The 12,495-nt window shown below is 50.4% G+C and overlaps 1 protein-coding gene across 2 annotated transcripts in view; it reads right to left on the bottom strand.

Annotated features, from left to right (window-relative positions):
* TNR (tenascin R) overlaps positions 1–9,967 on the bottom strand; it is a 28,971-nt gene extending 19,004 nt beyond the window's left edge. For both annotated transcript variants that reach the window (XM_010580648.1, XM_010580650.1), the window contains exons 1-5: positions 9,475–9,967; positions 6,178–6,654; positions 5,466–5,729; positions 4,541–4,656; positions 1,878–2,028 (exon numbers count right to left, since the gene is read on the bottom strand). In XM_010580648.1, the coding sequence (XP_010578950.1) occupies positions 1,878–2,028; positions 4,541–4,656; positions 5,466–5,729; positions 6,178–6,654; positions 9,475–9,967 (1,501 nt within the window). The remainder of the gene's footprint in view (positions 1–1,877; positions 2,029–4,540; positions 4,657–5,465; positions 5,730–6,177; positions 6,655–9,474) is intronic.
* Between the last annotated feature and the right edge of the window lie 2,528 nt (positions 9,968–12,495).

Genomic DNA, 12,495 nt, shown 5'->3' with positions numbered 1-12,495 from the left:
AACTGCTCTGGCAAGTCTTCATAACTAGCTGGGTGTGGGGCTATGGTGGGTGTCCATCAAACCCTCTCAGAAAAAGGGGTTTTAACTAAATTCTTACCAGGGATCTACTGGGATACCATTTCGGACATTTCTGCTTTCTTTTGCAGAGAATCAGGCCCTTCCCTCCTCTGGATCCACCAACTTCGACCTCTGGAAATCATGCGCTCAAGTCCGGGCGATGGGTGCTTTGAATCCAGTAGGACCTAACCACTGCACGGATGGATGGATGGGGAGGCCTGGCCATCGCTCCTGTGCCATGGCAGCGTTGATGCACGGGCCCTGCTTGGCAGTCCGTTTTATCACTTACATGATCACAAGGTGGGTGAAAAAACCCACGCTGGTTCTGTAATTCAGGCTGTACTGCATGCAAATACATCTAATATACAGTATATATTAGAAAATGACACTATACAATAAAGATGTGCTGAATGCTGCACCCCAGGGTGGGAAGTTCTGGGGGACATGTGTGTGGGCAGGGGTAGAAAGGACCAGGGAGGGTTAGAAAAAGACATATGGAATTGGGAGCAGTAGGGTGAGGTCTGGGGGCAAAACAGCAGCAGAGAAGGGAGGACAGCTGGGAAGCATGGTGTTTAGGTAGGAGCTGGGTGTCCAGCTTGGCCAGGACCAGGTCATGCTTATCCAGACCCTGAATCTCCAACTACCTCATATTGTCCAGTCGTCCAAGTGATGCTGGGGAGCATCAAGTTCTACTTAGCTGTGCAGCATGAAACCATGCCTTGCTCCTTGATCCCGGCACAAGGTGTTGAGGCCGAATGAGGATGATGGGGGCAGAGCTACGGGCGTGCCGCAGAGGAAGGCAGACACACCAACATGGGGACGCCTTCACGGAGCGGAGAGCTGGAAGCCCACCCCTCCATCTGCGTTCCCCTGCAAAGGTCAACTACTGAGTTTGAAGTACCAGCCTCTCTTTATATTTTTTGCTGACTTCCTAGGGAAAATAAGATTTGGGCTTGACCAGGAGATGTCTCTGTTAAGCTACATCGAGCTGAGCATAGAGGCAGAGCGGGAGGAGAGGACTGTGCCAAGGAAGCTCAGACCTGCAGCAAGCTGCTGCTGGTGGAGGGACCCTCCCTTCACTTTCACCGTTGCCTCAAATTAGCAGCCTGGAGAGAGCATCACCTCGATATAACCCTCCAGCAGCTATTTAAATGCTGTTTCCGTTTGCAACAGCTTGGATGGAGGTAGATGTCTGCCTGGCTGCCAAGGCAGACTGCAGCAGATCTGGTGTGGAGAGCCTCTTCTCCCCTGTGAGCTCTGCCCATTGCCATGTCTCCTTCGGTGAGGAGAAGACCCAGTTGAATTTCCTCTAGCCTATGGGATGGACCAGTGACCAGCCAAATAAATTGGTTAGGAAGGGATGTGCTGTTGCTCCTGGCTCCCTGCCCTGCTGCCTGATTTGCCTGAATTGGTGGGAGTAGAGGGCATTTAGTGGCACAAAAGCAGGTGGGAGTTTTAATCTGTTATATATGAGTAGGCAATACATTTGTAGAGATATTTCTTGGGGGCGTCCAGCCTCCAAAATGTGAGATTAGTGAAGAAGAGGAATTTATGGAGCTATATAAGAAAAGTGGCCCTGAGCCTTCACTCCTAACCCCATTAACCTCACCATGGTTTCTGCGCTCACAGTAATTCGGGAGGGAGAGGGACAAAATACCTCACGAAGAAGCTGTTGCTGCGATGCACCTGTAGCTTGAGCAGTTGGCTAGTGCTAGTTTTATCCCTGCCCATGCAGTGCCAGGCTGCTTTCGCTGATGGGACCTTATTTTGGGGACCAAGCCCTGGGCACTGCCGTGCTGCCCAGGGTCAGGCTCACTCACGGGTTGAGATGCTGTCGGAGGTGGGAGGGCTCCTGGCTTGTTCCTTCAGGGCCACCACAGTGACGGTGTACTCTTCCCCTGGCTTCAGCCCCGTCTGGTTGAAGGTGGTGACGGTGCTGGGGAGCTGGGCAATCACACCGCCCTCGTTATTCTGGAAATAAGCATTAAAAAAATGAACAAAAAAGGTGTTTTGGGGGGACTGATGCATGGAGAGGAGGTGCTCCCCACATTGCATCCTTCCACACCCAGCCCTGCATCCCCACATTGCATCCACACCTGACATATCCCACCATGGAGGTGCAGAAACCCAGGGTGAAGTCACCCACCAAGCATGGAGCACCCCCATTGCTGGGCTGAGAAATCCTCCCCCATCCCTTCTCCCCCCCCCCCCCCCAACTTCTGTATTTTGCCATCTCTGTGTCTGCTGTTCTCTAGAAGAGAAAAAATACTAAAACCAAAGCCTGGGCTGGACTCCTTTTCCCTGCTATTCAGGTGCCAGGAGCCTTCTGTTGTTCATATATAAGTATGAAACTGTAAGGTCTTTATTTTGCCATCCCCTGCTTTTTAAGTATCTTTATTAAACTCATTATACTTTGCGGTTTTGCTCTAAAAAACTGTAAGGCTTCCAGCAACTGCAAATGTCACCTTTCCTGCCAGTGTTTGGACAAAGGATCTTTTCTTGCCGCTGTCTTCACTAATAACACGCTAAACAAATCTTTGCACATAGCTCTCAATTCATATTCATCTCTTTTCTCATTAAACAGGAAATCTTCCATTTTAGCCATAAATTGCCATCTTACCTTTCCTAATTTCCTTTTCTAAATCTGTCTGCACTTCATCTTCCCCCTGCCCCCATCCCCTGTGCACGCAGCAGATGGGCAATCCCCGCCCGACCCGACTTTCAGGGGGCAAGAGCATCGCAGGGACCACAGGAGGAGGATTGCTCTGCGGGAGAGTGCGAGCATCCTCACAGGGACGCTGAGGACCAAATTAGCATCCTTTCGCCCAGTTTTTGGGAAGATGGAGCTCGATTTTGCTCGTAGAGATTATTTGTGATGCTGCTGTTCTAACTCTGTTGTTTTTAGCCTCTGGGACTAGGGTTTGGTTTTATTTGGGGTGTGGCAATGGTTTAGCATTTGCCCAAGCGAGTGTTGCTTCCAGGCAGTTAAAGAGACAGCACCCTCTGCCTTATTTTAGGAGAAAAGCTGGTGATGGAGACTTGAGAGAGCCCAATTTCAGCAGCTGACGGGCAGGAGCATGACTGTGCCTTTAGGGCGCAGGACCACGCGCTTGACCGATGGTTGCAAGAACTTCAAACCCTGCGAGCTACATCCCTTCCCCACCCCAAAAGCATGCATCCTTTTGCGCCTTATCTCTTCCTTTAAATTCTGAAATGTTTCCACGTGGTTTTAAGTTTTAAGCTTAAAAAATGGAAAGGAGGACCAATGGTTTGTATTTTTGGGCTGGCTTGAGAAAAACTATCGTTGATTATCCTGCAGGGAGAATTTTGTTTCTATCCCATCAATTCCTCTCCCTAAAATGGATATATCTGCATATATCTGCTTCAGGGGGATGCTGTTAAGCTTAATTCCCGAGTATCAGTGAAATGTTTGAAAGATAGCTATTTTTTGCTACCAAAAGCTCTTCCCTGACATAGCCTTATTTTTTTGGCTTTTATCCCAACAGTGAATGAAAATTATCCCGGTGTTTATACCTGCAGTACCTGAACTTTGACTTCTGACACAATTTGCATGTGGATGTACCCAAAATTGCACCCAGATCCTTGTAGCCTTTTTGGAAATGAGGGAATGAGTTATTTAAAGCAATCGGGCCCTTTCTTCATGCTGTATAATGATACATTACAGCTAAGAGCATTTAAAACTTTGGGGCCAAGTTCTGCAGTTCTCCACTGCCCAGAGCTGCCTTTGACTCCAGCGAGGGTTTTGTACAAGTGAAAACGTCATAATTGAGCCCTTAATCAGCATTTCTTTTACTGCTGGGGCTTGAATGCTCCATATACAATTGAAGCTATACTTATGGCTAAATGGTGTAGAAATTATGAATATAGATGAAATACTTGATGTACAATTTTTGTTGCCGTGCATAGAAAATATGTGATATTTAGGGCAACATTTTCATCCTTTCATCTTTTCTGGCACCATTTCTACCTGTTCATCACTGTGATTAAAATTCTGTGGCAGGAATTAGCTGTGCATGTGACTCAGGGATGCTGAAGGTTGTTGTCTGAGAGCCGGTGGCTGCTCGGTTTGATCCAGGCTGCTTTGGGTAGCTTAGCGTGCAGAGAGCAGGGGCGAGGAAGAGGAGGAAGGGTTATGGCAAAGGAGATGGAAGGGAAAAAGAGGGGGTGACAGCAAGAGGCAGCAAGGCTGGAAGGTTTATTTATTTCTATGCTTGTCTGTTGATTTTATTGGGGAATTTCTTTGAGGACATATATGTCTTGACACCAAAGACTACTGGGGAAATGCAAGCTGGCAATTGGAGGTTGAGGTGTTTGGGATTGTCCAATGTGAAGCACACAAATTGCAAACAGATGTTGGGTTTTTTGGTGGGGGGGTAATTGGAAGCTAATTTAGCATCCGCTCACTTGGTGTTTTTAGGGTGACTGGGTGTACCCCGCAATGCCATGCATGTGGCGGCGGTACCTTGGGGATGAAGCTGATCTCCCAGCCGTCGAAGGGGAAGGAGAAGGGCTCCCACTGCACCTCCACCGTTGTCTCCGTGATGGTCTTGAACTTCAGTCCCTGTGGTGTGGCGAGGTCTGGAAGGGAGCAGAGGGTGATGAGCAGAGTGGGATGGGTGTGCGGGTGCTGCTGGTGCCCACCCTGCTCCCTGTGGCTGTTTTGTTATCTGGGCAATGAAAATGGGGAACCTTGTGGTAGCTGTTAGCAGAGTCTCTTTGTCCCCGCTCTGGGTTGGAGGGAGAAGAGGAAAGTGCCTGGGCTGCCGGACACCGAAGCATCCCACTGCATTACTGTGCAAACAGAGTGAGAGGTAGGGTTGCAAAAGAGGTGTCTGCATAGTTTATGTTTTCCCCTGCCCTCTGTATCTTTAGTTGCTGAGGATCCTTTCTGGAGGTTGCCATTACAGCTTGATACTCCCATTTTCATCTGTGCATCACAGTCCTGGTCAGGACTACGTATCTCCTGATGCGCAGCAGCATTCCCTGTTGCTGCACTATCACCCACGTCATGGGGATTCATTATGGGGAATCTGTCCAGAAGTGGGAGGAGAACCTGTGACTTCTGTGATATATTGCAATATTTTCTATGAGGAAAAAGGTGTAATATTTTGGGCCATATTCTGGGGTCTTCAATCAAACACTGAAAGTTTATTCAATTTTTAGTCATTCGAGTTTTCATCCAGACTGAGTCTTTCTGCAAAGGGCAGACATATTTCCCCCTTTCCTATATCCCCATACAGATATAAATGGGGATAAAAATATGCCCAATATTTGTTTTGAAGGCTCAGTTTTCTGCTGCTAGAAGGTTTTTATGGAAAATGTGAGCCAGCTTGAGCATCACCTCTGGTTATCCAGGTACTAAGCAACAAGTGCAGTAGGATACTTACTGGTCATCACTTTGGAGGTAACAGGGATGCTCAAGACATCGCTGATGACTGCATAGATGCTGACATTGTAGGCAACGCCGGGCTCCAGCTCTGTGATGGTGATGCTGCTCCAGTCCCCGGGCACCCGCTGCTGGAGCTGGGTGCCCGCTGGCCCCACTGGCTGGTATGAGACGACGTACTCGGTAGCTGCCCTGGGGCTGTCCCACGTCAACTCGATGGAGCTGTCGCTGATCCCTGTCACTCGCAGGTTTTCAGGAGGAGCCACTGATGGAAAAGGCAGAGGTAAGGAGAGTGTCAGGGTGTGTGTGGCTTATCCTCCCACCCATCCGTGGGGAAGGGTGCGTGGGTGCGCTGGTGGGACATGGGCATGGGCTTTGGGCTGGGGGTTATGTGTTATCTCTGGTTGTATTAACTGCTATAGCAAGGCAAAAGCTCAGGAGAGCCTGCCTTCAGCTGCTCTTGCACCAAGGGTTTACCACCAATGTTGGGATGAACCTTGCTGGCATTTTGCTTGCCTCCCAAACTTTTGCCCATGGTGTCTTTGGGGACAGGGACGACAGGGAGGCAGTCAGACTGCAGGGCTTGAGTAGGTCCTATGTGACATGCTCTGCCAGGTATGGGTTTCTCCCAGGCTTCTTGGTGCTCCTATGGGGTTCTGGGCACCCTTGCTCATACATTAGGATCTGGCTCTCCCCACGCATGCCCCCACTACCTGCCGAGCAGTCCTGCCCTTCGTAGCCTTCCTCGCAGATGCAGAGACCGTCCTGGCAGACCCCACGGCCGCTGCAGGTGTTGGGGCAGTGCAGCCACCCGCAGTCCTCCCCGACGTAGCCCTCCCAGCAGATGCACGTGCCGTTAGCGCAGTGGCCCTTCCCCGAGCAGTCGCGGGGGCACCGCAGCTGGGAGCAATCGTCCCCGGTGAAACCCTCCTCGCAGACGCACTCGCCATCCACGCAGAGCCCGCGGGAGCCACAGCCGGCGGGGCAGCGGAGCTGGGAGCAGTCCTCGCCCCCGTAGTCATTGTCGCAGATGCACTGGCCCTCCAGGCAGACACCACGGCTGGAGCAGCCCCGAGGGCAGTGGGGCTCGGAGCAGTTGCTGCCCGCCCAGCCCTCCATGCACACGCAGCTGCACGACTCCAGGCTGAAGTTCCCGTGGCCGCTGCACTGTGGGGTGTAGTCCAGCTGCCCTGCAAGGATGCAGGACCGAGGGTCAGAGCCCACTGGGTGGGAGGTGGAAAAAGGTCAGCGTTGGTCCCAGGTCAGCCCATCGATGGGCTGTGGGGAAGGGGAGCAAGATGTGGGGAAAGCAGGGGATGGTCCTCCCTCTGGTTGAGCACGCCCAGCTCTGGGGAGCCTGTGGCTTTAGGGCTGGCAGGGGCAGAATTGGTGATATGGACTCATGGTGGGGTTTGGGTGGAACTCCAGGAGTTTGTCTGTCCCCTTGGGAGCGCTGGCCTCCATAGCTATGGGTGCATCAGCCTTGTTGGGTTATAAGTGCTCCCTTTGGTTTCTCTGCAGCTCAGCACTCAGTCGATGGGAACCTCCCTACACCTCTTGCTGGGAAAAAGCCCTCTCTGGCCAAGCCCACTGCACCAGCCATGACTCCTGTTGTTTCCTTTCCACCCACTGTTCCTTTTTATAGGTGAAAGAGCCCAATCTGCTCACTCTCTCTCCTACAAGAAGCAGGTATGTACCCAAAGACATCATCTTCATCCTTATACTGGTGAGTCTGATTAAGATGAAGCTGTTGGCTTTGCACAAAGTATCAGGGGTTTGGGTGTGCTGGGATTGTGGGAAAGTGGGGAAAGCACATGGTCACCACCTCTAATGTCTCCCCTTTACCTGGCAGCCTTGCGCAGGATGCTCTGGGGCAAGGAAGGAGGCACGGGGACCAAGGCACCGGTCACTCTGACATTGCCGACACTCCCCTGTTTTGCCCCGTAACATGGACCCATTGCTCCAGCTCGGGGTTTAGCCCAGCCAGGCTAATTTTTCCTTGCTAATTTTTACTGCTTTCCTTCTTCGTGTGAACCAGGGAAGAACAGAAACCCTTTCTGTGCTTCCTCCAACCCTTGGGAAACCTCTGCACCATGAAGACCCCAGGCTGCAGGACTTTGCGTCCCCCAACTAAGTTCTCCATCCTAGCAGAGATATCTGAGCAGCTCTTCCTATGGGAGGTGCAGTAGGTGCTCATGTAAAAGGGGTTCAGTTACATGCTGTGCCAGACAGACCTGTTTGGGTTACTTTGTGGGATGCTTCCCATCTAAACTGTGAATACTGGGAATGACGATCAGGATCTTTTCAGATCTCAGCCTCTAGTTAAGTTATCAAAAGATGAGAGAAGCTGCTTGTAAGTGTGCTGGAAGAGAGCAGCTTTCCTTGGGGAAATGCCTCGGGCAGTGGGGTAGGGATCCTGATCTCCTTTGCACTGCAGTGAATTGAAAGCAACTCCGGTAAAAATAAAAGAAACTACTCCAGTTTTAGCTCAGCACATCTGCGATCGGAGTGGAGACTCCACCAAGTGATGAATGTTTAATGGGACCGTCTGCGTATGTTGCAAGTAACCCAAATAGGCCCATCAGAGTTTCAAATTAATTCCTTTAAAACAGGTTTTTCCCACTGCATTTCCTACGTGATTTTAACCCTTGCTTTGCACACAGTGGTGGCACGTATGTGTGTTTTCCATTTTGTCTTAATTATTAATGCACTGCAGAGGGATGTGGGCTGAGCCTGCGGCTGGAAATGCAATAACTACCACCAGTGGCACTGGAGACGTCAGCCCAAGCCACCCCACTGTGTGTACCATCCTGGTTTCTCCCTCCCCGACCCACACACCTTTGGTCCAACTCTGTTGACCTGAGTGTGGGTTGCACCCATTTCATTTTAATGTGTCCTACACATTAAAGGAGGAGTTGGGGGTACCGCCAGAAAAATCACACTAATACCTGCAAAACTTAAAAACAGGCAGTGGGCACTGGGGGGAAAAGGGTTGCTTTTAACTTTTCTTCCTCCCTGTTGTTGTTCTTGGCCTGAAAAGCAGTTTTCCCCTAGAAAAAATGCCCTGCATGGCTCTCCTTTCTTGGTGGCTTTTTCCCACAAGGAGCCCTCATGTGTCGGTACCCCGAGCAGGGCTGGGCTGTGCAAAGGATGGATGCCCTTTGGGACAGCCCCTCTTACCAACCTCCCTGAGACGTCAAGAAAACCGTCAGTATGCTGGGTCCTGTGCTATCGAAATGCAGCCGCTAGCCCAAACCTCTCCTAACCCATCTCATTTCAACTGCGTGCTGCTTCTCTGGCTCTGAGGAACAGCTGCAGTGAAACGAGGGGCTGTTGTTGATGGCATAAGCCTAATACGGGCTCTCAGAGAGCTTCACAAATCACACATATTTTTATTCAGATGAAATATCCTGTTGATGGTTTTGTGCCTTTGCGGAAAGGCAAAACCATCTTTGTTGATGGTTTTGTTTGCATCTTTCATGGCAACAGAAGTTATTCCCTGTATTTTTTATTCTTTTTTTTTAAATTCAGCTTTTCATATGCATTTACTCCTCCTACAGAGAAGATGAAGGGGTTTATTGCTGGCTCCCACAGTGCTGTCTTCAGCCCAGGGACAGCTTAGGAGAGCAGCAGCTATGTCTCTCCTCCCTGTCCCACGAGCGGTGACAGATCTCTAACAGATTTGGAAGGACTGCAGGGTTGGGAGATCACCCTGCTCACCCCTTACCAGTGGTAATTTTATCTGTAAAGGGGCTTTAGCTCTGGCCAATACAGGGTTTCTGCAGCGAGGGGGGTGTGGGGACTCAAGTGACCAAATCCCTCCCAGGAGTTTTCCTGCCTTGGAAGACCTAAGCCGAGCTTTTCCCCTAAAGCCACAGCCACAATCACAGGTGAATATAGGTTTTCCTCTGTTGCCACTCTGAGTGGCATCACCAGTTTTGTATTCATTTCTCCTGCCTTTCGCTCGAGCCCTCAGTCCCCAGCAAGAGCTAACAGGATGGCATTACTACCTGTGGCTGCATTTTCTTGGCAGCAATTGGAGTTGCATTGGTCCCGGAGCATGGAGACCTCCCTCTCCAGCATCTCAATCCTGCTCAGCAGCTCCTGCAGGGACGGAAGGGAGGTGGAGCACTTGCAGGCCTGCTTGGGCAAGTTTATCCTGTGGGTGAAGGTGACCTGGCTCTCGCTGTCGGAGGTCTGCTCCGTGTACTCTGCCAGCTGGTCGTCTTCTGAACTCACCTCCTCGGCTGAAGACTTGAACATGGATGAGCAGCAGCTGTCCACAGGGATGTTGATGTTGTAGATGTGGTGGAAGACCATGGGCTGCCCTTTGATGGGTGGGCTGCAGTTGGCAAGGCCACCCTCCTCATCTACTGCTGGCCTCTCGGCCAGCTCTGTCACCTCCAGTCGGCACTCAAAAGGCTTGAGGACAGCTCCCAGCAGAAGCAAGTTGAAGCTGATGAGTATGTTCCTCAGGACTGGGTTTTCACTGTCAGTCCCCATTTTCTTGGAAGAGGGAAGAGCCTTCTAAGCCAGCCTTGGTCAGCCAAGCGTGCGGAGGACCTGGGGACACAGAAGAAAAAGAGCATGGTTGGTGTTAGCTTTGAAACTGTGCTCAGCATAGAGAGGCAGGTCCTTCTGGGCAAAGTCATCCAGAGAGATGTGGGGCCAACTCGACGCACACACAGTCCTGCCGGCTTTGGTGGAGCCTCAGTCAACACTGAGTGGAGGCCATGGCTGGTAGGGACACCCTGCCATAGCCCTTGAACAGTGACAGAGGCAGATTCTTGTTGCTATTTTTCTTTTTTTTTTTTTTAAGGAAACAGTTAATCTGGTACTAACAAAGCACCGAATACCCATGTTTTCAGCAGAAACACCGGCTTTCAGTGCCGCATCAGTACACTGTGTAGGGTCCAAAGGGTTAACGCACGGGTGATGGTGATGGTTGTCTCCCATGCCCCAGGAGCTGTGCCTGGGGTTGCTAGGCTTCCTCCAGTAGCTATAGGAATAGCAGCCTTGATGTTAAACACCGTTAAATTACACCATGCAGGCTCCAGCTTGTTCAGGTCAACGCTCTGAGCAGACAAATCCCTCCCATTAAAGTAGCTTCACCCCCTGCCCATGCTCTGGATTACAGGTAAACCTTGCCTTGATTTGGAACAACACAACTTCTCGTTCTGGTATCGATCGTGAGCCCCTGGGTGGTAATCCAGCCTCTGAGGACCACATTTATCTCCAGCCTAAAATCACCAATGCCAGCCCAGTTGCGCTGGGGATGGATTCACCCCCATTACTCTTGTCAGGGCTGTTGTCTGCTGACCAGTACTTAACTCCAACTAGTTTACCATGAGGAATTGCCACCTGGTTCATCAGAGGATAGTGCTAATGGGCAGGCGAGGCTGTGTCTACAATGTCATTGCACCCAAAGATACCATTTGCCTTGTGTTTTCTTTGCAGGAGGTAGTTTACATGCAGGCCAAGTGGGATTGCTAGAGTGTGGCTGCTCAGAGTGCATGTTGTGCCGTGGTTAGAGGCTCTCAGCTGAGCCCTGGCACTGCTTTGGTGTCAGTACAGCTAATTAAAGATTTCCAGCTAATAGCTACAAATGCTTGATTGGATTTCTTGCAGCATTGTAGGAGGGAATGTAAATCACCATGTTTGCGGCTCGCTACCTGTGTTGGGTTTGTAGGACCTGGAATGACGAACACTGGAGATGTGCTTTGTGGTTCTTTCTACACCAGGAGTGCAAAAGATGCAGCAGGCACATTAAATCTGGTCGACAGGCTCTTTACAGTACTGGTAAAAAGATGCAAAGAGCTGAGGACCTCCTCACTGCATCACTAGAAACTTTACCAAAGGTCCAAGAAGTTGTGGGGTTTAGGTATTATTCAAAGCCAAGACATGGCTCTTGCAGTGTCCAGCCTTAATTCATAATTAACTTTAATAAAGCTGTATTTAGTAATATTAATAACTCTGTATTTAGACTCTAAGAGGGCTTAGCCATTCATACAGATTTGAAGACTATGAATAAGCATGTGGGACTATGTGGTTTAAGAAGGACTTAAAACCTCAAGGACTTACAACCGCTAAGCACTGGGGTGACCCATTTGGATGGGATCTGCCTTGAAGGGCCACTACGTGGAGAGGCGCAAGTTGCCACATCTGCCAGCTACAACATGGTCCTTCTTCTGGGACATTTGGTGGCAAAAGGAGATGTTACATCAACCTGGTCTAACTCATGAGCCTATTGCAGTAGCTCTTATACCAGTTCCTATAACTGGGAAATAGAGGTGCAAAGGAGCGGCAGCTTGAGTGTTTCCAACAAGCCGCTTAAAGCCAAATCTCCCAAGCTGCATTTAGTGCAGACCCCGTAGGGTCTGGACTTGGGGTTTCACAGCTGGTCCATACTAGGGCTTGCTGTCCATGGTGAGCATGAGGTGCAGGGTGGTGGGGATGATACCCTGATGGCTTTTGCTGGATGCTTCCAACCTGCTCATGTGGGGTCTTTCTCCAAGCCATGGGAGCTGGCCTGGCAGAGTGGGTGTGATACTCCAGTGGTTTCATTTTGGTTTTTTTTTGGGGGTGGGGGGAGGGGTAGAAGATGGTGGCATGATGCTCAGCTGTCATCCACAGCTGAGCTGTGCTTGGGGCCACTCACTGCATCTGACTTTGCCGGTATCTCCCAGTGCCATCATCTTGAGCAGATTACTACCCTTCCTTACTTCTAATGACTCTCCTGCTCTGGAACTCCTCTCCAGTTCCCTGGGGAATGGCTGTGCCTCCCCCATTCCCTGCTGCTGAATGAAAATATTTGTTTACTGGTTTCTCTCCTACAACACCACGCTACCTCAGGAAATACCACTGTTGAGCAGCCCCACAGCGTTTGCAGGGTTATTATCCCATATTACTGCAATGTTTCTGCTGCACTTTTCTTCTCAGCTCCCTGCTTAATGCCTGCTTCTCATGAGCAGGCACCTGGGACTCCTTTGGTAGGCTCTCTTTTTTTTCCTGGCTTTAGAAAAAGCAAGAAA

The sequence above is a fragment of the Haliaeetus leucocephalus genome, unplaced genomic scaffold, assembly GCF_000737465.1.
Source record: "Haliaeetus leucocephalus isolate CR32 unplaced genomic scaffold, Haliaeetus_leucocephalus-4.0 Scaffold730, whole genome shotgun sequence".
Taxonomy (NCBI): Eukaryota; Metazoa; Chordata; class Aves; order Accipitriformes; family Accipitridae; genus Haliaeetus; species Haliaeetus leucocephalus.
Note: the sequence above shows the minus strand (reverse complement) of the source record. Positions and strands in the feature narration are given on the sequence as shown.